Below are 23,640 nucleotides of genomic sequence, written 5' to 3' on the forward strand. Positions count from 1 at the left end.
GCTGTGCTCACTGTATCAGGGTGTAATTGCTTCTATTTAGTGGACAGAACTAAGAAATACAGACTTGTATTATAAATATAGTATGTGTTTAAGTCAAGAATTGGGAATGTGTACAATTTCTTATATCTATAATTCCAATCTTTTCCCATATGTTCTTTCCTACCTTCTACAATACATATTTGCACCTCCTAGCTCCCAACAATAAGATTATATGTACTCAGTTTCTCAATCCTGCTGCATATACGAAATGGTTCCAGAATTTCCACACTTGTGCTGTACCAACAAGAAACAATTGAGAAGTATTCAAGACTCAAGGTTTCACTTTCTAGGTTGTTGATTTTATTTTGTTTTGTGTTGGGTTTGGGGGTTCTTTTTTTTGTTTTGTTTTTTGTTTTTGTTTTTGTTTTTGTTTTTGTAGCTTGTTGTCTTTAAACGAGGGATATATAATAAAAACACTATGTTTGAAAGTTAAATACTAATGATATTTAAAATCAGGACAGTTAATATTTACCAAACAATTCAAGTTTTCTTATCCTAAAATTCTTCTCCAATCTTAATTATGATGTGGTCTACATCACAGAATGCCCATACACTCACTTTTCTTGCTGATCAGATTACCCTTATTACATTCTGATCCTGCCAGGTGTTTTCAAAGCTTAGTATCACATACTGAGTCCAGCAGGTACAAAGCACATATTCTAAAGAGATTCCAGAGAACAGATCAAGTGTGAACAATACACACTTGGTCACAGAAATATCGATATGCCAATGAAGGTCAGCCTTAGAACTACATTGAAAAAGACCATTTCAAGTGTTTCTAACCAGGAATGTTGCTCTTAAACTCCAGAACATGGATTGATACTTCCCAATGCAAACATACTGAATACCTCTCCCCATTGCATATCCAATCCTGGGGTCCCTAAAACCTCCCAGAAGCAGGAAATTCACAGAAATAAAGCAAACAATTATATATTGTAAATTGCCATAGCTGCCCACATGCCGGTTGTGGAATTTCTTACCTGGCCCAGACTCTTCTAAAAAAGTATTAACTAATGGCACATGACTCAATTGAACTCTAGGCCTTCCACAATTACTGCCATTAGTTATATATGCAGAGGTTCAAGGTCCTCCATGGGATGGCAAGGATAGAAAGGGTCAGGTGACTAATAATGAAAGTTATAACTCAACTATTTTGTCATAAATCAATTGAGAACCATTATGTGATTTGTTAAATCAATGGAGAATATCTGTTCTCCTCAATTAGACTGACTACAGTTGGGCAGTAACTGGTACCACCTGATTATCTTTATGTCCTGTCAATATACACCCAAGGGAGGAATTTTCCTGTACAATTAGATGGGCTACAGGCATGCTAATGACTTCAAAATAAGGCCTCTGCTTTGACAAGATCATACTGCCTTTCCAAGGACTGGAATTCCTTCCTCCCCATCTCACATTTTTGGTGGGGAGCCTGACATGGTAACTTACCAGAAAAGATCCAAGACACCAGCTATCTGGAGGATTTCTTCCTCCGACTGAAACATGACCTACAATTTAGAGCTGACCATAACCCAATGTAATAAAAAGATTAAACTTTAGAAGCCTACCCAACCCACAAACATTTGTTGCCTGCAGTAGCCCCGGCTAATAAAAGTGTCCCTCACTATTTACCAGCTAGCCAAGTCCTGAGTCAATACAATAACTCATCCTGTGAGAACACTTTGGGAAAGGTAGGCTTGTTGATTGGGGTGGATATAGTTTTGAATGTTGACCAAACTGATCCAGGGGACTTGTACTCTTGCTGGTTCTAAACCAGTGAAAAACTAAGGTGGTATTCTAAATATTTCTTTTTATATTTATGATTGTCCTCAGATCTCTTGCCTTTTCTACTGAATAATATGCAAGCGCCTAAAAACCACTGCAGGGCCACTATGCTAGGTTGACAGCAGCTGATGCTTCAACATCAAAGAGATGAAGTCATCCTGGATCACTCAGCTGAGGGCAAACTCACCATCACTTAGAAATGGTGCAGTCTTAGCTTATCCAAGGTGTAGAGTTCAGCAATCGCCATACCCAGAAACAAAACGCATCACTTCCAGGCAAAGAAATCTCATAAGTAACTGAAGTTGCCTTCCCTGACAATGGCCAGTCCCTGATAAATGCCTGTTTTCTTCAAAGAAATTGTTCCTCCTGATACATTTTAACTAATTGGCTTGTCCATGGGCAAAATAATAATAATAATAATAATAATAATAATAATAATATTTCATTGTTCTTTGGGCTGCTATGGAGTTTGCTTTTATAAATTCTTCCTTGTCTTGGTTTCACAACTGATCTCCACCGCATATGAGTAAATTCAGCTGTGCTTTTAATTCAACTGAATATATACGGATTATTCTTTGAGGTGATTATCCTGGATATAATCAAGAAAGTTGACTTCCATTTATAGGAAAGACAGAAACAATTGATCACATGGAAGCAGCCACATCAGAATATAAGAAAGGTCACAGGACAATTGGTCCAGTGACTGCAGGGGCTCAATGGTGGGAATTTAAAATAAAGTAGGGAGGTCTGCCCCCGATCAAGAGATTTGAGCACATAAAACTGAACAGACTGTGTGGACCATGTCTGAGTCCCGCTGCAAACAAAGATGCTGTAAAAAGGCAGATTTGAGACAATCATAAAAATGTGACTATGGACCACGTATTAGATGATACCAATACACTGTTATTAAAATTAAGTGTAACCATAGAATTGTACTTATGGCAGGAAAGCTTTTTGAAATGAGTATGTAAAAAGAACTTAAATGATAACTGAGATTTCCTCTTAAAGATTTCAGCAAAGATGAAAAAAAGGAATAGAAGAAAATCCTGATAATTTTTTACTTCATTGATACAAGTTCACTATTTGCTCTCTCTTCATGTCCATCTGAAACAGTTCGTCACCAAGATTTTTTTTACATTTTGTTGTATGAATTAATACATATGTACGCACTCACTTTTGGAATCCTCTTTCCAAAGAGACCATTTCCTGCACATTCTAAATAAACCCAAGTAGTGGAATCTGTGGGTAATTCCTCCCCATCTGCATATTGCTCTCTGCTTGCTGAACTGAATTCCTGAAAAAGTAGGTGGAATTGCTTAGCCTGGGAGTTAGGAAGCAGTTTTGTTAAAAAAGGAAGAGTCCATCAAGATGAGAAAAAGTAGAATGAGATTCTATTGTCTTATAGTTGAACTCAAGGTTAATGTTTCTGTCAAATTGTATTTTTTATGAAATAGCTTTTTGGAGATTATTATGCTAAGCAAAAATAAGCCAGTCAGAGAGAGACAAAGATCACATGATCTCACTCAGATGTGTAGTCTAATGAACAAAATAAACTGACGAATAAAATAGGTCCAGAGGCATGAATGCATGGAACAGACGGACAGATCTCAGAGGAGAAGGGGACAGAAAGAGATTAACCAAAGAACATATATGCATATATGCATAGGCCATGGTCACAGACTGTAGTATGGTGAAGGCCTGGGGTGGGGTAGGGCTGAATGGAGGGAAGTAAAGGTGGGAAAGGAAGGGGGGACATCTGTATTATGTTAATAAAAAGTTAATTTTATAAAGCACTACCTACATGTACTATTTGATAATAAAACAGGATTGGGTGGAGGAAGTTCAGAGGGTCAGAAGATCAGTGGATAAACAATAGGAAATATCTGGGAAGGCAGTCTAATGCAGTGCTTTGGCTTTTCTCTGCCCTGATTCCACCTCCTTCCAGCTGCGATCTAAGATAAACAAAGTTCCTAGGCAATGAATGGTGACTGCAGTGTCACAGAGGGGCTTCTTTTGAAATATAAGATAGAATAGGCACCGCGGGATACCGCACAAGAGAGTCCCTCTTCTCCTGGGCTTCCCTTCAAGGCACTCAGCGAGGTCTCACCAGTGCTGTGGACTGAAGCGCTGAGCGAACCCTGATGGTGTCCCACTGATGTCCTCCTTGGACTCGGCTGGAAATCAACTCGCAGAGAGAAGGAAAGGGTTACAGTGGTGGCACCAAGACAGCAAACACTTGTTCAAAATTACCAATTTAGCATAGAGATTTGATTTATTAAGTTCCTATCAAGCCCTTCTTATGACTAGAGCGAGTTCATTTCCAGAAAAGCTCAATTATGAAACCATCAATAAGACCTGCTCATTTCAAATAAGTCACTTTGCTTCAGGGTAAATGATACTGCTTAGTAATATGTACAAGTTCCATTTGGCATAAAGAAAACCCTAGGCACAAATAAGGAGACAATGATTAAGCATTCTTCATTTTTTAATAACTGGCCTAAAAGGGAAGTAATAAGACATCTTCATTCCGCATTGCAGAAACAACTCTGACCCACAGACCCCATTGTTAGTAAGGGACATGCATGCCTTCTTGGAATAACTTTCCTTTTAACTAAACCACATTTGATGGCTCAATTAAGACATGTCCAACCCTCTTAATTTTTGTGTGTGTGTGTGTGTTACTCTATAGAGATTTAAATATGGCAAAATCATCAAACTGCCAGTCAATTAACTACTTCTCCTGTGTTGCTACTTTTGATATATCTCTAGATATCTTTAACTGTAACTGCACTTCCAGCCACCTAAAAAATTCAGTGGCTTTTCATTTTTCACAAACTTCCTTTGTCATCAATTGAGATCAGGTCAAAATAATTAATTCAACTCTAACAGTAGTTTTCATATCTTAGTAACTTTTAATAATTCCTTTAGGATTGTTTTCCAGGTGCATGATGACTATGAGCAGAAAACCAGAGGACTACATTAGATGACATCAGCTAATCCTCCAAAGCGACTGCTCCTCTCTAATTTGGAAAGAAATCAACACCTCGGGCCTCCATGCAGAGAGAATACATAACAGGCTGTGACCCGCAGTAATTAAAATCTGTTAGCATGGCTCTGATCTCCACCACCTCCTCTCACTGCTGTTAACATTTTTAAAAATTCACAAGGGTCTTCTGCTGACAGGAGCTCTGTCCACCCATGTGCCTTTGTGAAGGAGCAGGAGATAGAGAAATGACAGTGAGCAGCCTCGTGCCCACTCCCAATGTGCTCAGAGCAGAGAGGACGATGGGAGCATTTCTGTGGCTGCACTGGGTTCAATCACCTTGAATTAGTTTCCATTATGTTTTGTTATTGTTTCACAAGCATTTATCTAACCTTGTATCATGAAGCCAAACACCGAAAAAGATAGAAATATATACATTACTCAGTCCCCATCCTTACAAAGTTTAAATATATTGACAATCATAAACATTATAGCACAACTTATTGAATATTTATGGAGCCATAGGCAGTTTCTATTTTATAACCTAGCCCTTCAGTCTACCCAAAGAGGATGGTTCTCCTTAGTTTACAAGGTATAGATATAATGCATTTTCTCTTATTTGGGATCCACCTGTCCCCATGAAGACTGTTACCTTCAGGGAAAGTGGTCTCTCAGATCCTGATCCCTGGAATCCACTCTACGGCTAATTAAAGGAGTCAGCTTGGGGTGTTGTTTGTTTGTTGGTTTTCCCTATTCTTTGCAACCAGAGGACCCTAACTGATAAACAGGATGATATTCAACCCTCCAAAAGTATTATCTTCTTAAAGAGTTGTGGTTTCTGATTTTCTTCATTTTATATTTTTTAACCATTAAGGAAAAACTTAGCTGATTTCATAATATTAAAGTCCTAAGTTTTATTAAATATGGATTTGTTTGATAAATGAATTAGCTGAACAAATGTATGAATAATGAATAAATGATTAAATTTGAGATAATGTTTTTCTTCCTATTTTGCCCCCATTCTCTCAGGCTGAGACACATGATTGACAATGAGAAGAAAAGAAAAAATAATAATTGATTATAACTCAGATCTTTGAGTACATTTAAGTTTTCTTAGCCCATTGATGTTAGTCTGATATCTTTTTTTTAATCCTCATCCAAGGATATGATTTTTAAGAGGAAAGAGAGAGAGAGAGAGAGAGAGAGAGAGAGAGAGAGAGAGAGAGAGATCCATTGCTTCCCTAAAACGCCCCAGCCAGTGAGGGATTGAATCAGAAACCTGACCGGGAATCAAACCCAAAACCTTTTTTTGCACAGGACAGTGCCCAACCAGTTGAGCTACTCTGACCAGGGCAGCCTGCTACCTTTACAATCTATAGTAAGTCCTACTAACCTACCCTCTCCCCTGTTTGACATTATTTGAAAATCATACTTATCTGAGTGTAGGTGCCTAGCACCTGGAAGTCAGAAACAGAAGAGTCCCACATCAGACACTGTCCTTGCATATATTGACCTTCTCTCACAGTCCGATCCATCAGTAAGCAACATCACTAGAGAATGTGAGATAGGACAGAAGAATGTGTGCTTTGTTTTGTTTTGTTTTGTTTTGTTTTACTCATAGGGGTAAAAAGTGCAATAAATCTTGCTCAACTGCCAATGGTAGCTGTTGAAGACATCAGTGCCATGACTTAGGGACCTTTCTCTCCAAGGAGGCTCAAGAAAGTGTAGAGATGACATCTAACCCTGAGGGGAAAGGGCGTGGTGAGTAGAAGAAGGATGGGTATTTTCATTAGTCATACAGATCTGTTGAAGATCCCTCGCCTCCTGACTGGCAACCGCTCCACTGAGAGGAAATCAGCTCTCCCATTGAAAGTGGGAAATGACTATAGAGAGGGAGAAAATGGTTATCTATTTCCAGATCCTGCCAACTTCCATACTGTGCTCCTGCTGTATCATAGTCAGAGATCTATACAGTGACAGGAAAAATAATTTCTACTCTTCCTCTTCAAGGAATAATGTTATTGATCTGCACTTTATCTTTTGTTTTTCCTGTGACTCAGCAGGTCAGAGCAGCCTCAGTTAGTTCCAAGATGTCCATGGGATTAAAATGTGTTACACGTTAACGTTAACAGGAGGTGAGGAACTGCGTTTCAGCACCAAGGAGAGTTCCCTGCTGTTTTCAAAGGTGTTTGGGCATTCAACACACATTATTCATGAGGCTAGAAAGAAATTTTGAAATGGAGTTTGATAAACAGCGGCGGCGATGAACTCACTTCACTCATGAGAAAAATTCTAATAATTTCTACAATATAAAATAAAAACTTGCCAGGGTTTCGTACATGTTCATGATTTCTATGCTATCCTATTTCTCTTAGCTTCCAATGCAATGGGATTAGTGAATCTTTTGTCTATTGTCAAAACCACGGTTTCTGAGTGGATCTAGCCTAGAGGAGGCTCAGTAAAGTCACAGCAACGTTACACAAGCAGATATTCAAAGCTCCATGACAACAAGTCTTACTGCCCTTCTCACGGCTGTAAGCTTCCTGAGGGCTTGGTAAGTGCTAAGGGAATATCTGTGAGTCCAGTGGGAACAAATGACTTACTGAATGACATCAGGTGAGTGACAAGGTGTGAAGGAATAAGTGTCTTATTTGCAATGAAAGGTCATTTTTTGTGAGTAGTCTCAGAGAACCTCAAATACCAAGCTACTCAATGAGAAACTTGAACATGTGGCCGATAGCGATGGAGTCTGGATCTCAGACCACGCCTTTCCTGCTTCCTCGGCCTTCAGCGGAGAGGGTTCTCCTTAGAGACCTGGACGTGTCGCTCAGGGGTCAACCCTTGCAATCCACCCTCTCCAGGCAGCACGGCATCCGCCCACCTCTGCCTCCTCCAATGCTCAGGTCAGGGCGTCCAGTCTGCCTGGTTCTGCCTGGTCACCAGATGGACAAGACACAGGCCCAGAAGGCGAATCCCCATCCCCTTCCACCAGGCTGCCAGGAAGACCATGGCTTCCTGTCCCTGTTCCCACACAGCCCCTTCCTTCTGTGCCAACAGCAGAAAGCACCAGGCCTTGCTCTGTGAGGGACCCTCAGGAGTCCAGAGACAGCTGAGCCCAGCTGGGCCAGAGACGAATGACAAGGCTGCTGTTCTGCTCTGAGTGGCCACCAGAGAGGACATGGGTCACCCTGGGAGGCTAGAATCTGCCAAAGACAGGGCCAAAGGCGGAGAGAAGAGACGAAGGAGTGAAAGCGGCCTTTAAAACACATGTTTCCAGCAGGCAGAATGCTGGGAAGGCTTCTCCGCCTCAGAGAGCCTTTCCCTGGTGCAGGACTATTTGTGCTAAAGGAACATGTGTGAATGGGGTCAAGCGTGCTGGTTCCCAGGTAGGCACGGCCCAGTTCTCAGCTCCTGGGAGGGGGCCCCTGGGCTGAGGCGCCACTCTCCTTGGACTGTACTACCAGGCCCCCCGAACGGGGGGAGCCGCCAGGGCAGGGCTGATTTCCAGTCCAAACCGCATCCTGGTGCTGGGCACTCCAGCACCGCCGGCCAATCAATACTGAATGCTCGGCGGTTCTGACTCTGCGCGAGCCCTGTCAGGGGACCCAGGGAGCCAATCTGCGCGAGCTTCGGGGCGGTGATTATTCACGGGCTCCTGCCCCTCGCTCTTTCCCTCGCTCGGCCCCGCCGCAGACTCAGTGCCTTACCCAGGCTCCTCTCGCTCGCCGCTGCCGCCGCCGGACCCCTCATCCTCCCGCCGCAGCTCCGCTCTGCCCAGCCCCGCGATGGCAAAGACCGCGATGGGTAAGGCGGCCCCGGGGCCACCCTCACCCTCACCCCCCGCCTCGGAGCCCAGCCTGGAAGGCACCCAGAGGGGGACGTTTCATAGAAAGGCACGCGGGGCTGCACGGAAACCGAGAACCCCTGTGCGGGGTGGGGGTCCGGGGAGAACCAGGAGGAAGGGAGGGTCCTTGGGCATCCAAAGCTAAGCTTCCTTTTTAGAAGTAGCCGCAGGTCAGCTGCCTTCCCAGGGGTGGGGGATCGTTATGTTGCTGTGTTTAAAATTAAGGCTCAGCTACCTTTAACATTTACCTTAAACGAGGTGAAGGGAGATTTTGGAAAGTGCTTCGTAACGCCCTTTATCTCTCCTCTGGCAGGAAAGAAAGAGAAGGGAAGGGAGAGAGAGGGGGGGAAAGGGAGACATTGGGGAGGAGAAAGGGGTGGGAGAAAGAAAATGCAAAGTCAAAGGGTCCCTTCCAGGCTGGGAAAGCTGGGTGGCGAGGAGGGCGGGTGGGGAACCAGCGGGCAGGGGGTGCGGTATTGTCTCCGCGGCCGGAGGACCGCTAGCCCTGGTGCGGCGCCGGGAGGGACGGGGAGCGGCTCCTTTGTTTTGGGGGGAGGGAGGGGACGGTGGGAGCCGGGAGGGCTGGGAGGGCCGGTGGGCAGCTGAGGGGGCCCCGGGGTGGGGTTTCTTTGTGTGAGGAGGCAGGTCCCCGGGGGAGGCACCTGCGGGCTGGGCTGGAGCACAATGCGGACGGCCCCACCCTGCGCGGAGCCGCCTCCCTATCCCCCCCGCCCCCCAGCGGGGCGTCCTCTCGGGCTCAGGCAGCGGGACCCCGGAGCCACGCCCGCCCTGGCCCCCGGCTCCGAGCCCGGGCTGGGGGTGCGGCCGGGCCGCGGCCCCCGCCCTCCCGCCCTGGCCTCATTGTTCGGCTGCAGGAGAGGAGGAAAGTGGGTTAGCATCTTCTCCGAGCCGCGCTGCAGAGGGGACTGGGCAAGCAGCGGAGAACGGCTTCTGTAACCTCCTGTGGGCGCTTTTGGGGAGCAGCTCCTGGAGCCCACAGACGTGGGTCTGAATAACGGACACAAAAGGGGTCAGGGCTCCGGCTGGGCCACGTGAATGTCCGTCCCGCAGGCCGGACGGGGCCAAACCCGGCAGGTTTCACGGCGCAGCCCAGACCCCAGGCTGCTGGAGACCGAGTCCCGGCGGGCCCCGTGCCTGGCCCGGGCTGGGCGGCCCTGTGACAGCGGGGAGGGGCCCGGTGACAGCGGGGAGGGGCCCGGGGTCCGGGGTCGGCGGCTGGCAGCTGCCCTCCCGGGGCCCGGGGGTGAGGCGCGGGGAGAGGCGGCGGGTGTGCCCGGGAAGCCCCGCCCTGGCCCCACCCTCGGCGGGGAGCCTGGGCGAACTCTGCCTGAGTCCCGGCTGGAGGGAGGCGGAGGGGAAGGGGTGGGGGGAGGTGAGGCTCTGCAGTCCCAGGGCCCCTCTCCCTCCCACACCCCCCCACCCCCGGCCGGGAGCCGCAGGGCGCACAAAGGCGCGGCCCCGCCCGCCGGCGGGAGACACGGGGTGACCCTGCCCCGGGCGCGGGGAGCGTCTTCTCGCCTGGGCTGGCGCGGCCCGCGGAGCTGGGGGCTCTCTCCACCGCCCAAGCCCACGGCCCACGCTCCGGTCTCCCGGACCCCCGGGGTGGGGACCTCTGGGGCAGGCTCCACCGGAGGGACCCGCTCCGGGCGCGGCTCGGCCCCACCCCTCCCTGCTGGGCTGCACCGCCGGCCGCCGGGAGGGGGCGCGCGTGGCGAGCCGGCCGGGGAGCGGAGCCGCGCTGCAGAGCCCCGCCGCGCCCCGCCCTGCCTCCCCCCGCCCCCCCGGCCCGGGGTGCCGCCCCAGACCGGGTCTGCAGTGTCCTGAGCTACCCCCTCGCCCCAACCCAGGTTCCCCGCAAGTCCCGGCCGGGCCTGAGGACGGGGGAGGGGACGCCAGCTCTGCGGTTTTGCTGCAGGGGATGCGGCTGGTACCCCTGCCTTCAGTGTCAGGGCTATTTCACATCCTCGCCATTAGTATTTCCTGATTCCGTGGCCTTGTTCGGAAGGTTTGAATGACTGCAACTGGGTTAAGGATTAACCCTGGTCGCACTCACTCTTCTTCCGCCCACTCTTCCCTTCCCCACCCCTGACCCCGGCCCCGCCCCCAAAAGAAATTCTGTCCGCATTGCTCATTTTCTGTTAGAAAGCAAACGTGTTTTCGGAGCAAACGTGTTTTCGGGTTTTCTCGAAATGATGTGTGTGCCTGTGGGTCGGATGTAGGCGCGGGTGCTTGCTAAAGGCAGGGCTGTGTGCTAGAGGCTGCTGGAAGATTCTCCCCAGAGCGCTGGGGCTGCAGCGGTGAGCATGTGCATGGATCCCTGAGACAGGATCTTTGGCATGCATCCCCTAAGATTACATCTAAAAAATGCATAAATACAGGTTTTGCACAAAACCTTAACTCCCCCTCCCCCAAATCTGTTCTTCCCATTGCTGATTCTTGATACACTATCAATTCTGCGCAGAAACGCGGTTGGTGAAACGGTAGCCAGCGAGTCATTAATAGAGCCCCACCCAAACACCCAGCTCTGTCCTTCTGCCATCGGCAGGCTGCGTCCGCAGACCAGGAGGAGGCAGAGCCTCCGCAATGGTGAAAGAGTGGGTTTGGAACTCATTCCCGTTGCAAAGCATCATCGATCCATCGCCAGGGCGGGTGCTCTGTCCTGATGGATGGAACAATTGCTGTATTCAGCGTGGCGGCTCCAGGCACACAGAATACTCCCCATGCCTTCTTAAGGAAGCAGTGCCTTCGACATGAGTAGATAAGTAATAGAAGTGAGAAGGTCAGGGTTTGGTAGGATTTCAGGATGAAATTGAATTGAGTAGCACCAGTTTATCAATTAATCTTATAGAAATATATACAGGGGTGGACAGAAATGGGCTTACAGTTGTGAGTAAGCAAAACAGTTATTCTTTTATTATTTGTGAATATTATTTTCCATATGAACAACTACTGTAAGCCTATTTTTGCCCATGTATGTACGTATGTATGTATGTATATCAGGTGAATACGCTGAGCCTGAGCAAGCATTATGCAACCTCTGTTAGCCTAACGCAGTTCACTCCTGTGATGGTAAAAATTAATGCACTGATGGTGTTTGCCTTTGAGTGTGTGCGTGTTAGCATTCTCTGAAAGGAAGTCCGGTATATTTTTAAAATAGTAAATAAAGATGGGATGATTTGTAATACTGAGATCTAGAATTTTGTTTAGCCGAAACTCGCAATGGTTTTGTGATGCAATTTGCAGGTTTGTGGTGAGTTATTCTAGCCTGAGGGAGGGGGGTATGTTTACTGCTAGAGAAATTGCTTCTGCCCTTAGTCACTAACATTGTTAGCAGGGTTTATCTGTGGCATTACACACACTTTTAATTACTATGGGTTCCCCCCTCCCATTATTAATGGATAGATTTGGAATAAACATTTTATCATTTGGCCCAGTATGCATGCAGCATTTCACTCCGGTTCAAGAATTGCTCTCAGCGTGCCAGAAAGCTGAGTCACACAATAAAATACTTTTCCTCCCTATAATTTAGGATCAAAATAGTTTCTGAATTCTGTGAATATTCAGTAGTTGCTATTAATAATAATTTTAAGTTAAATCTGTACAATTAAAGTGTAAATGAAAGATGAATCAATTACATATTTAATTGGGGATATTTCTCATTGATAAATCCAGACCATCTTTAGAAAAAAATCCTGATTTATCCATCACCCTTGTTTCTCACTCCAACGGTATGGGGCTTACTATGGACCTCGCCCACCCCTGTGGCCAGCTCCTCACTTAAGGATGGTACCGTGGCCTCCCCAAAGGTGGCTGCCGGCTCTGGGCGTGGCCACCTCAAGCTCACTCCAGCTCCAATTTCCTCTTTGGTTTTAGAAAAACACACGTTATTCTGTGGTCCCAGGATGTATAATGTAAGAAATTTGCCAGACAAGAGGAAAAATACCCAGCTAGCCACTGACCCAGATGTTCCAGGACCAAGGCCAGTTCCCTTTCCTTGTTCTCTCAAATGGAAACTTGGGAGTCTGCATTAACTTTTCTTCCCACTAGAGGGCATTCGAGTTCTCTAAAGAGGTAGATTAACCCACCTTCAAATACTTTTTTTAATGAAATATTTTTAATTGGCTTATTCGATTGCTTATTTGCTGTTTTAGTGTTATGCTTTACCAAAGAGGAATAAAAATGGTTGTGAGCCTGGTCAATTACAATGTATTCTCTTACAATTTTACTTTCTAGTTTCACTACATTGTTACTATAAATCATTTATATTAATTTGAGGGGAGGTGGATAAAAAGTGGAAAATGGTCCATAACAATAAAAAAAATTACTAGGAAAAAGAACATATTAATGTTTAAACAAAAGAATAAATTAAACAAAAACATTGTTTACTTATTCATTTATTTACAGTGTACTTGATGTTTGGGACATACCTGAATGTCAGTGGACACCTTTGCATTGGTAGGGAATTTATTTATCTTATATTTCATGTAATTATAATCCACTTTAGAGTATTTGATAGTTTCATGTGGCTGTGTTCCTCAAGCTTTAATGTGAATATGAATCACCTGTGATTTTTCACTAATATGTGAATGCTGATAGGAGATCTGGTTGAAACCAGACATTCTACATTCCTAACAAGCTCTCCAGATGCTGATTCTAACCACCAAATGCGTGAGTTTTAGGAACAGAAAATGTGTGCTCTCCATGCCCCTTTCATAAGCAGCTCTAGTATGATGCCTTCCCATTTTCAAATCCATGGCCAACTCTACAAAATATTTCACTTCCAAACCCACATGCTTAGGAAGTTCATTCTTCTGGAGTTACATGTTTTGTGCCATCAATTTCTCTTCATTGGATTTTTAAAATATATTCCTGTTGCGGGATGTAGGATTCAGCAACAGACCTTCAGGAGAAATGTCAAAAGGAGCATTTGACTCTATGTGTGCATGTGTGTGTGAGCATGTGCACACACATGTGTCTAAGAAAAAATTAATGTGTCTTGTGGCACAGTTGAGAAAGACTGATAAATCAATATCCAGCATCACTAGCTTACTATTATTTACCAAATAATGAATTCAACTTGGCATTTTTTAGGTGTGGATTAATATACAAAAGTCTGAAACTCCATTTGCCCTACAACTAATTCATTGCAAATCCTCCTACCTAAGCAACTATTGATAAAACAGAGGGTGCATCCTAGCTGGTTTGCTCAGTGGATAGAATGTTGGCCTGTGGACCAAAGGGTCCTGGGTTCAATTCCGACAAGGTATCAGGGTCCTCTCTGGCCCAGACCCTGGTCAGGGCGCATTCAGGAGGCAACTAATGTATGTTTCTGTCACAGCAGTGTTTCTCTCTGTCTTTCCCTCTCTCGTCTACTCTCCCTAAAAATCAATGGAAAAATATCCTTGGGTGAGGATTAACAACAATAAAAAAGAAGCAGAGGCCGAAACCGGTTTGGCTCAGTGGTAGAGCATCGGTCTGCAGACTGAAAGGTCCCAGGTTCGATTTCGGTCAAGGGCATGTACCTTGGTTGCGGGCACATCCCCAGTAGGGAGTGTGCAGGAGGCAGCTGGTCGATGTTTCTCTCTCATCGACATTTCTAGCGCTCTATCCCTCTCCCTTCCTCCTCTCTGTAAAAATATCAGTAAAATATATTTAAAAAAATAAGAAGCAGAGGGTGAGCTGCACTAACGCTGCCTCTCATTGTGCCCCATGCTCCCTGCTGACAAAGCTCCCAGCCGCACGTCTTCCTTACGTCGTGTGAGGAAGCCGACAGCTGAGTGGGGCTGCAGATCAGAGCGCAGATTGTCTGGGGCTTTCTGCCTCTAAGCCAGGCGAGGAGCCCTCTTTTCTCCTAATACTTCCTGGGGAAGTCAGGCCAGAGAGGAAACGGGTCTGCGAGGACCATCAGCAGAGACATCGCGTGTCTGTCCTCGCCTGCAGTGTGGCTGCCCTGCAAACATGGCCACATTCCTGGAAACATTATCCGGAAGAACAATCCAACACGTGAAATATCTCAAATGAGAAGTTCAGTGTTTCCCAAAGAGGGTGCCAAAAGCATCCCAGCTAAAACTGGCCGTGGAGTGGGGAGGATATACTGTTATTCAACAAACTGGATTAAGCCTCCTCCATCCTCTGTTATTGCTGTTAACTGTTTATTTCAGGGTCTCTCAAAAGCTAGGAAACTTTCCATTTTGCGACTTCCAGTCCATTAAAGAAAGAAGAAAACTCGCTGACACAGCATTACTAAAGGAACATGTGCTTCCGACAGTGGGCCCTGACCTGTGAGGCTGCAGGGCACCTCATTCCGAGAGAGCAAGTCTCATCCTGATGACCTCGAAGGCTGAGCCTAAACGTCTTGACTGGCCCTTTACCCAGCAATTTTACTTGTGACACTGCTTTCTTCCAAAATCGCTTTTCTGGCACAAAGATTCCTATAACAAGTGACTTTTACTGATTGATTTAACCCTCCCATAACTTGCTAGGCACTAATCACTTACACATATGACCTATGTGAACCACCCAATTATCCTTAAAAGTAGATCATTTTACAGGTGGGGAAACTGAGGCACAGAGAGATGCGTTGATTTGACTGCCAAGCTACCATAGTTTGTCAGATCCAGAATTTGGGCTCAGACCATCGGCCCCAGAACCTGTGCCTTTAACCAACACAGACCTGCTTCCTGGCGGGGTGACCCACAGAAGGTCAAACCTATGAGGCTGCCCTTCCATTCCATAGGCTGAGGGGCTCTCAGCCTATGGAATGGAAGGGCACGTGCTATACTATCCAACCACAGCAAAAACATTTGAGATTTTTTTTATTGGTCATTTTGCTGACCTCTAGGTAAAAATATTTACTGCTTCAAAAAAAAGTACAAGATTCCAAAAATTTACTTTGTGATCGGAGTAGATCATTACGGTTCTTACATGATCCAGGAAGGTACATTAAGAAGAATGTTCCCTGGAGTGATTTTTTTTTTTTTTAAGCAAAATGATTGGGACAGCACCCCTGGTTAGAGGGCTTATGTGGCAGTTACTGGTCCGGAGCAGCCAGCTGTGCTTTTGATGTCAATTTGTAAGTCACCATTGCAACAAGGACTTCCTGTTGCAACCAGTAATAACAATCTGTCTGTCTGCTAGCTGTCTGTCTTTACAGCAGTACTAAAAGACATGGATGAATGTATTCAAACCCAGTCCCACAAACACTTGTACAGGAGAGCATTGACATTGACATTTTAGCCTCCTACTCCCTCTTCTGGAAGTTTGCTCCCCCTACAAACTGCAGCCATATTAATTTCACTCAACAAACCGACTCATTGTAAACCTAAAGAGTCATCTTCCCCTTTGGACTTCCTGGTGGATGGAAACCAAACTCCCAAGGCAGAGCTCCACTTAGAACATATTGGCTGCTGCAAAGCTGAGCCCAGAGAATATCATGCAGCTCTCATTGTGCTCACCTCCAGACCATCGGGAGGGCCCCGCCACCTCAGGCTGTGGACCCAGCTAGGGAGATGGGTGCCTCCCCGGGGACCTATGCTTCAGAACGTAATTGTCTTTATTATTGCCTTTTATTCCCAACATTGGCGTCTATTGCTATTATTTAAGTTCTAGTTTATCTGAGAAGTGCCAGTTAGCATCCTTCACACTATCATTGTTCAAAAACACAAAAAATTACCAGAGTCAATGCTAGGTTTTAGAAGCACAATATACATGATCTAAGACTCCTATCACCTTAAAAATCATCTTTTCATTGGACTTGAGAACTACATTTTCCTTTTATAGTTGAGAGAGAGAGAGAGAGAGAGAGAGAGAGAGAGAGAGAGAGAGAGAGAGAGAGAGAGAGGACAGCTGAAACCAGTTTGGCTCAGTGGATAGAACGTCGGCCCTCGGACTGGAAGGATGCAGGTTCAATTCCGGTCAAGGGCATGTGCCTTGGTTGTGGGTATGTCCCCAGTGGGGGGTGTGCAGGAGGCAGCTGATCGATGTTTCTACCTCTCAATCCCTCTCTTCCTCTCTGTAAAAAATCAATAGAATATATATTTTTTAAAAGAGCAGACAAACACAGAATATTGAAAAATGTTCAAAAGGGAAAATTAGATAGCCTGATCTACCTGTATTAGCCCTTGTAGTTCTTAGAAAAAATCTTTTTAATCGTCACATAATGTCTAGGAAATGGGCATAGTTCACAGGTTACTCTGTGTTAAAATGAAACAAACATGGAAGTGATTCAAATCTTCCAGGCACCACATAAATTCCAGGGGTTCATTTTTCATCATCAGTTAGATGGAATGACTGGATACTTTATTCATGAAAGCCCCAAGGCCATGCATTCAGAATGAGTATCAGGGAGCAAGGAGCACAGTCAGAAACTGAGTTGTTTGCTTTTTGAAAAATACTTCCCAAATAGTAAAAATTGAGCTCTGGCATGTGTGCTCAGTGGTCAGGGCTTTGGCCTTCCAACCAGAGAGTCGCAGGCTCTGTCGTTGGCCCCAGTCAGGGTGTGTGTGGGAGGCAACCAATTACTGTCATAGATGTTTCTTTTCTCTCTCTTTCCCCTTCCCTTCCACTCTCTATCTTTGTTTTTAAAGATATATTTTATTGATTTTTTTTTTTTTTACAGAGAGGAAGAGAAAGGGATAGAGAGAAACATCGATCAGCTGCCTCCTGCACACTTCCTTCTGGGGATGTGCTCACAACCAAGGAACATGCCCTTTACCAGAATCGAACCTGGGACCTTTCAGTCCACAGGCCAATGCTCTTTCCACTGAGCCAAACCAGTTAGGGCTCCACTCTCTCTTAAAATCAATGGAAAAAATATCCTCTGGTGATGATTAACAAAAAATCATAAATAAATAAAATTGAAATAAAAGTTGAGTGGCTTGTTCAGACAAGAGTGTCTGATATTTTGAATGCTTAGATTCAACTTAAAATTCTTCTTTAAAAAAAAAAGAAAAGAAAAAATGAACATTGGCTGAGAAGAAGCAATAACTCACCTAAAGTTCTATTACAACCCTAGCCAAAATGTCGGCTTGTGGACCAAAGGGTCCCAGGTTCAATTCCAGCCAAGGGCACACATCACAGTTGCAGGAGACAACCAATCAATGTGTTTCTCTCACATCGATGTTTCTCTGTTTTTCCCTCTCTCTTCCATTCTCCCTAAAAATCAATGTCCTCAGGTGAGAAGTTCCGTTACAGTCAGTCCCCACTAACTTTCCCGCAAACCAACCTTCTTTAAGGGAAGGTGGCCCAGCCAAGTGGAGAGTGTTGCTGGGGAAAGCCTCAGCAAGCGGACACAGAAAACGGAAGAAGGCAGACAAGCCAGAGGTAAAACTCAGTTGTTTTCTTCTGGCTCCACATTTGCCCGCTGCCCACATCACCTTGGCAGCCTCTGCTCTCTGAGTAACTGCTCTAGCCAAGCAAAGCAACCAGGACCAGACGGACGGTCAGGTGCGCGGGAAGCTTGGTTTGAAGCTCATCCAGAAGTTACAAACAAGGAAAAGCTCGGTAATGAGGAGACACTTTCAACAATAAAGATTGTTATTGTTTTTTTTTAAATCAGTACTAATAAATCCCACCAAAAACTGGCCAGGTCAGGGAACATTACTATTCTGTGTCAGAGAGAGTTACCCTGCTTCCCTATTCACTACCCGATAATCCTTGAGCCAATTGTCCTTTCTGGACCACTAGTGTCTCGTTCTGAAAGGGGGAAATAATACCCCCTAAATCACTCAGCTGTTAAGAGGATTAAGTAACAACTAAATGATAAACACTTTGTAATAAAAATATTAATCCCCTTTCTAGACGCTTTATATGAGTGATGGAAACACTAAATAAAAATATCAATTTAAAGGAAAAATCTAGCCCTGGCCAGTGAGGCTCCATTGGTTTGGCGTCATCTTGTGCACTGAAATGTTGGGGGTTCAATTCCCAGTCAGGGCATATGCCTGGGTTGTGGGTTCAAGCCCCGATTGGGGTGTATACTCGAGGCAACTAGTATGTTTTGTTCTCACATTCAGATTTCTCTCCTTCCCTCTCCCTTCTCTTTCTAAAATAAATAAACCATCTTTTAAAAAATGTTTTCCTAAGTAAGGTAAAATTTTAAATTATTTCAGATATTTTTGACATATAACATTATATTGGTTTCATGTATATAACATGATTGATATTTGTATATGTTTTAATAAATTATAATACTTTGAATTTCCACATGTAATAACAAATCTACTAGAAATTACTTAGGATTTAGGAACTGGTCATTACTCAATAATTCCTTGTGATAGAGGGAGAACTGCTATTACATTTATTTTTTAAATATATTTTTTATTGATTTCAGAGAGGAAGGGAGAGGGAAAGAGAGATACAAGCATCACCGATGAGAGAGAATCATTGATTGGCTGTGTCCTGCGTGCCCCACACTGGGGACTGAACCTGGAACACAGGCATGTGCCCCGACTGGAAATTGAAACATGATCTCATGGTTCAACCGCTTAGCGATGTTCAACCGCTAAGCCACACTGGCTGGGCTAATATTATATTTATGATGTAGCTACCAATATAGTGTATCTCTAAGACGAATCCACTCTGGGTAATGCCAGAATTAAAAGTGCATTTCTCCTGCATTTATTTCTCATCTTACGTTTTTCTGTCATATTTCATATGTCATCCCATTTAAGTATGTACATCTATATTAATAAAATTATAATATGCTAATTAGACTGGGCAGCCGAATAACCTCTAGTACATATATAATTGACAGTTTCCATAAAACTGACCCTTTTTACCTATCCAGTAAGGCTCATCAACATAAAATGTCACATTTAGTAGAAATAAAAACTGATTTCAGAATTATTAAAATGTAAAAGTCTCCTGAAGAGCAGGAAAGGGGGAATTACAGCATGCACACACACACACACACACACACACACACACACACACACACAGAGTCTCTGATTACTAAAATCTTATTAAACCATCCATTTCATTCAAACCCCACACTGCTTGGCTGTTATCAACTTCTTCCTGCCTCTCCAGTCTCCTCCCGGCCTGGCTCTCTCCTGCCCCCTACTTTCCAACACCTTTCCACAGCTACATCATTGCTTTCACAGGCATTTTCTTATCTAGATTGGTTTAGCTCCCTCCCCTCAACCCATTAGTAGATACAGTACCCACAAGGAAGATCCTAGAACCAAACACTGCAAATAGAATGTTCCTAAGATGACTACAGTGGGGGGAAGGATATGGATTCTCAGAGTTTAGTATTATTTCTGAGTTTTTCATGAAAGTAACACCTTTTCAATTGACAGTGTGTCTGGTACCAATAAAAAAAAAATCTACAAGATATTAGCAGAATCTAATTGTTAGAATAAGAAAGATATTCTGAGAAATCAAATTAGTGTTCATGCATCTGGCACCTGACTTTCCAAAGGCTTAACAGAGGACAGTTGACTACGGATATAAAAGAGCATTGTAACTTTGGTTTTGCTTCCAAATATTAATTCACATACATGCATGGTACACAAACTAGGAATTACCTTTATGGCAAATGCAGAAATTATAGAAATATGTGATTACATTTACAAGTACAATAGAGTCCTTGTTCCAATTTGATATTATGGATGATAACAATTTAGATATAAAAAATACTCTATATTGTTTCACATTTTACGCCATCAAATACAAATAAGATAGACGCCCACTTTCTCAGAAATATGAGATGAGGACATCAGAGGAGCTTCCTCTTAAGGCATCAATACAGTTTAAATCCTCCCAAGGTCATAATATATTGCTCTGGGAGGGGAGCTCAGCCTCAAAGAAAATTCAAAATCTAAGAAGGTTTTGAAATGCCTCGCCAACACTCAAGGAAGAGAGAAAAGAATGGCATCGCTTCTATCAACCAAAAACTTGGTTTAAAAAATATTTTTAGTAGTAGTTCAAATAAAAGAAAATGAAATTCAGGCTTTAGGATGAACATTTTTTTTCCTTAGTTTAGGACTAACACTGAAGAAATATTGAGTTAAGCAGCTTTGAAAGAATTGGATTCCTTTTCTCAAAAAAAAAAAATTAATGAAAAACACAACAGTTGCTCTGTATTGATGATGTATTGTAGCAAGCTGTTAACCCACTGGAGAGAGGAGATGCAGGCAAATGGAAGCTGGGAGAGACACTGGGCTATCAGGCCTGCTGGCATGGCTGACCAGAATACACTAATTGCCTAAACCAATTGAGAGGAAAGATGTCCTTCTTGACAAATAACAAATAGCCAAAATTTATAAATAATTTAAATATATAAATTGATGGACTTAAAATAACTTAATGGTGCTCACCAATCCAAATCAATCAGGTTTCAAAAAGTAGAAAAACAAAATGCAATAACCAAACTAAACTAAAAATCCTTTATGATATACAGGGTTTGGCAAAAGTAGAGTTACAGTTGTTCATATGGAGAATAACAATTAATAAAAATAACAGAAGAATAAACTCTGCATACTCACAACTGTAAACCTACCTTTGCCCCTTCCTGTATTTCCCCAAAGTCTGAGCAAACTCTACTGGTCTCAGGGATTCTTGTTTGTGTGTTATGGCTTCCGTATATTGAGAAATCTACCTGCACGAGAACACAAGGTTACTTTTTAAATCTTTCTGAGTTTTTGTGCCATGTAATTATTTATTTCAAGTAAATCAAAACCCAATTTTCTATTTCTTTGTTTTCTCTGTAACCATTTGTTTTATTACAAAAAGAAACAAAATGCTATTTTGGCATGGAAAAAAATAGCAATTCAACAAAACTGCACCTCCCCCAGGGTGAGCATGAAGAACCTTTGTTTACCATTTCTTGGGAGGCCTTTTATTCCCAAACATCCGGAGGAGACAGGAAGTGTAAAGAAAGCAAGTGCAGGCAGCGTCCCCTGGACGAGATTGTCTTGTACATTTGGATTCGCTGTTACGTGGTGACGGGAAACGCATGGTGGGACTCCGAGGCAAAGCCGTGACCTGCTTTGCATGTGGCTTTTCGTTCCTTGCAGAAGATTATGCCCATTGAGAGCTCTGGTGTGGGCTCTGAGGAATCCTATTTCAGAAAACAAGACTACCTACCAAAGCCTGAGGAAGTCCCATCTGATTTCCAGAACAAAAAGGACCATTTCCGTGGCGTGTCTAGGTTAGCCTGAAGGGCCTCTTTCACACTATTCACCGCCTCAAAGATGGTCACTGACGGTAATGACACATGGGAGCTGTGACATCCGATGCTGGACACTCGGTGCCAAGTTACTCTCACCTCCTCCCAGAGACACTCAGAAATAATAGCACTGCAATCATTCTTAAATTCCTAGTAGTTCTAAGCCTTGACAATATTTATGTTTTACTATTTTATTATTTTTATTTTTAAATATATTTTATTGATTTTTTACAGAAAAGAAGGGAGAGGGATTGAGAGGTTGAAATATCGATCATCTGCCTCTTGTACACCTTCCATGGAGATGTGCCCACAACCAAGGTATTGTACATGCCCTTGACCAGAATTGAACCTGGGACCCTTCAGTCCACAGGCCAACACTCTATCCACTGAGCCAAACTGGTTAGGGCTAATGTATATTTTTTCATCCTATTCTCCTTGAGACAAGGCAGCTATAGGACATGTCACCTAAGGAGGGCTCACAAAGTGCGGAAACTTGTTTTCTTTCAGCAGAAAAATATTATCTGGCTGTTTGCTTTTGCCCACTACACCAATTACATAAGCATTACTGCACAGTTTGTTTGGTTTTTTAAAAATATATTTTTTATTGGTTCTGAAAGGAAGAGAGAGATAGAAACATCAGTGATGAGAGAGAATCACTGATTGGCTGCCTCCTGCACACACCCCACTGGGTTGGAGCCCACAACCCAGGCATGTGCCTTGACGGGAATTGAACTGTGACTTCCTGGTCCATAGGTCTACGCTCAGCCACTGAGCCGCGCCAGCCGGGCACTGCACAGTTTTTGAATGGATGACTGAAATAGATCTTCAATGAATGTGATTTGAAAATACGATTTTTTTAGGACACTATTGAGTAAATATTCCATAACGTGCATTGTACAAAGTTTAATTGAATGAGTCTAGAATTCTTGGGGTTTTGGAAACATGTGAAACCTACCTGAGGCTTCCGTGGCCTTTGTCTGAAATAGTTAGTCTAAGAATTACAACATATCCTTTATTTCCTAAGGGAGCATTTGGGGAGAACCTGCACACCTCAGACGACAGACTTACCCAGATAAGGATTCTATCCCATGGCATGGAACCGTATGAGTATTATTCGGCACAAACACCAAATTAAAATACTTCTCTCAGTCTCAGTTGATGCTAGTATCTATTGTAAGTTGTAGATACAATTTTGAAAGACACACTCAGAACTACAGCAACAATGCGGACCTCTAGAATGCATAGAGGTTTCCCACACTCAAGGAAATAGACATTTACACAAACTGCTCAAGAAACGTGCTCTGAACTTTTAGCAGCACCAGGAGAGTGAGGTCCCGGGTCGGCACCACTGCACAGTTTTGATCACAAGGACTGATTCTTTTCCTCCTCATGATGCTTCGCCAAGAATCAATCTAATTGAAATGTAAGAGCCTCATATACCCAGTGATGGGTTGTTTGGCTTTGACCTTAAAGGCCGCTTTATTTGTCTCAATATCTATTCCTATGGAAACAGTATGCTGCTTCAGCCGATCAAATATTAATCTTTGGAAACCTTCCTGGTCTTTACAGCTTAGGAGGTGGTAATTCTTGGGGGGAAGGTGTGTAGGATGAATGCAAACTGGATCCATATTTATACTAAACCCAATAGCATGACATCGTTGTAGCAGAAATATCTAGGACATTGCCTTGTATCAGAGATCTGCTGGGATTTTTTTAAATATGAGGTTTATTTCCCATTTAAATGCGTTGAATCCTCAATTGCATATTCATCAACCAAAGTTTTTTTAAGGCCCAAAT

At 43.9% G+C, this 23,640-nt stretch overlaps 1 protein-coding gene across 1 annotated transcript in view; it reads left to right on the forward strand.

The window, feature by feature from the left end:
* The first annotated feature begins 8,419 nt into the window (after nucleotides 1-8,419).
* Nucleotides 8,420-23,640, forward strand: part of STMN2 (stathmin 2) — a 37,653-nt gene continuing 22,432 nt past the window's right edge. The window contains exon 1 of the mRNA XM_036437290.2: nucleotides 8,420-8,611. Coding sequence (XP_036293183.1) covers nucleotides 8,593-8,611 — 19 coding nt within the window. The 5' untranslated portion in view covers nucleotides 8,420-8,592. The remainder of the gene's footprint in view (nucleotides 8,612-23,640) is intronic.

Source organism: Pipistrellus kuhlii, unplaced genomic scaffold (assembly GCF_014108245.1).
Source record: "Pipistrellus kuhlii isolate mPipKuh1 unplaced genomic scaffold, mPipKuh1.p scaffold_m20_p_14, whole genome shotgun sequence".
Classification (NCBI taxonomy): Eukaryota; Metazoa; Chordata; class Mammalia; order Chiroptera; family Vespertilionidae; genus Pipistrellus; species Pipistrellus kuhlii.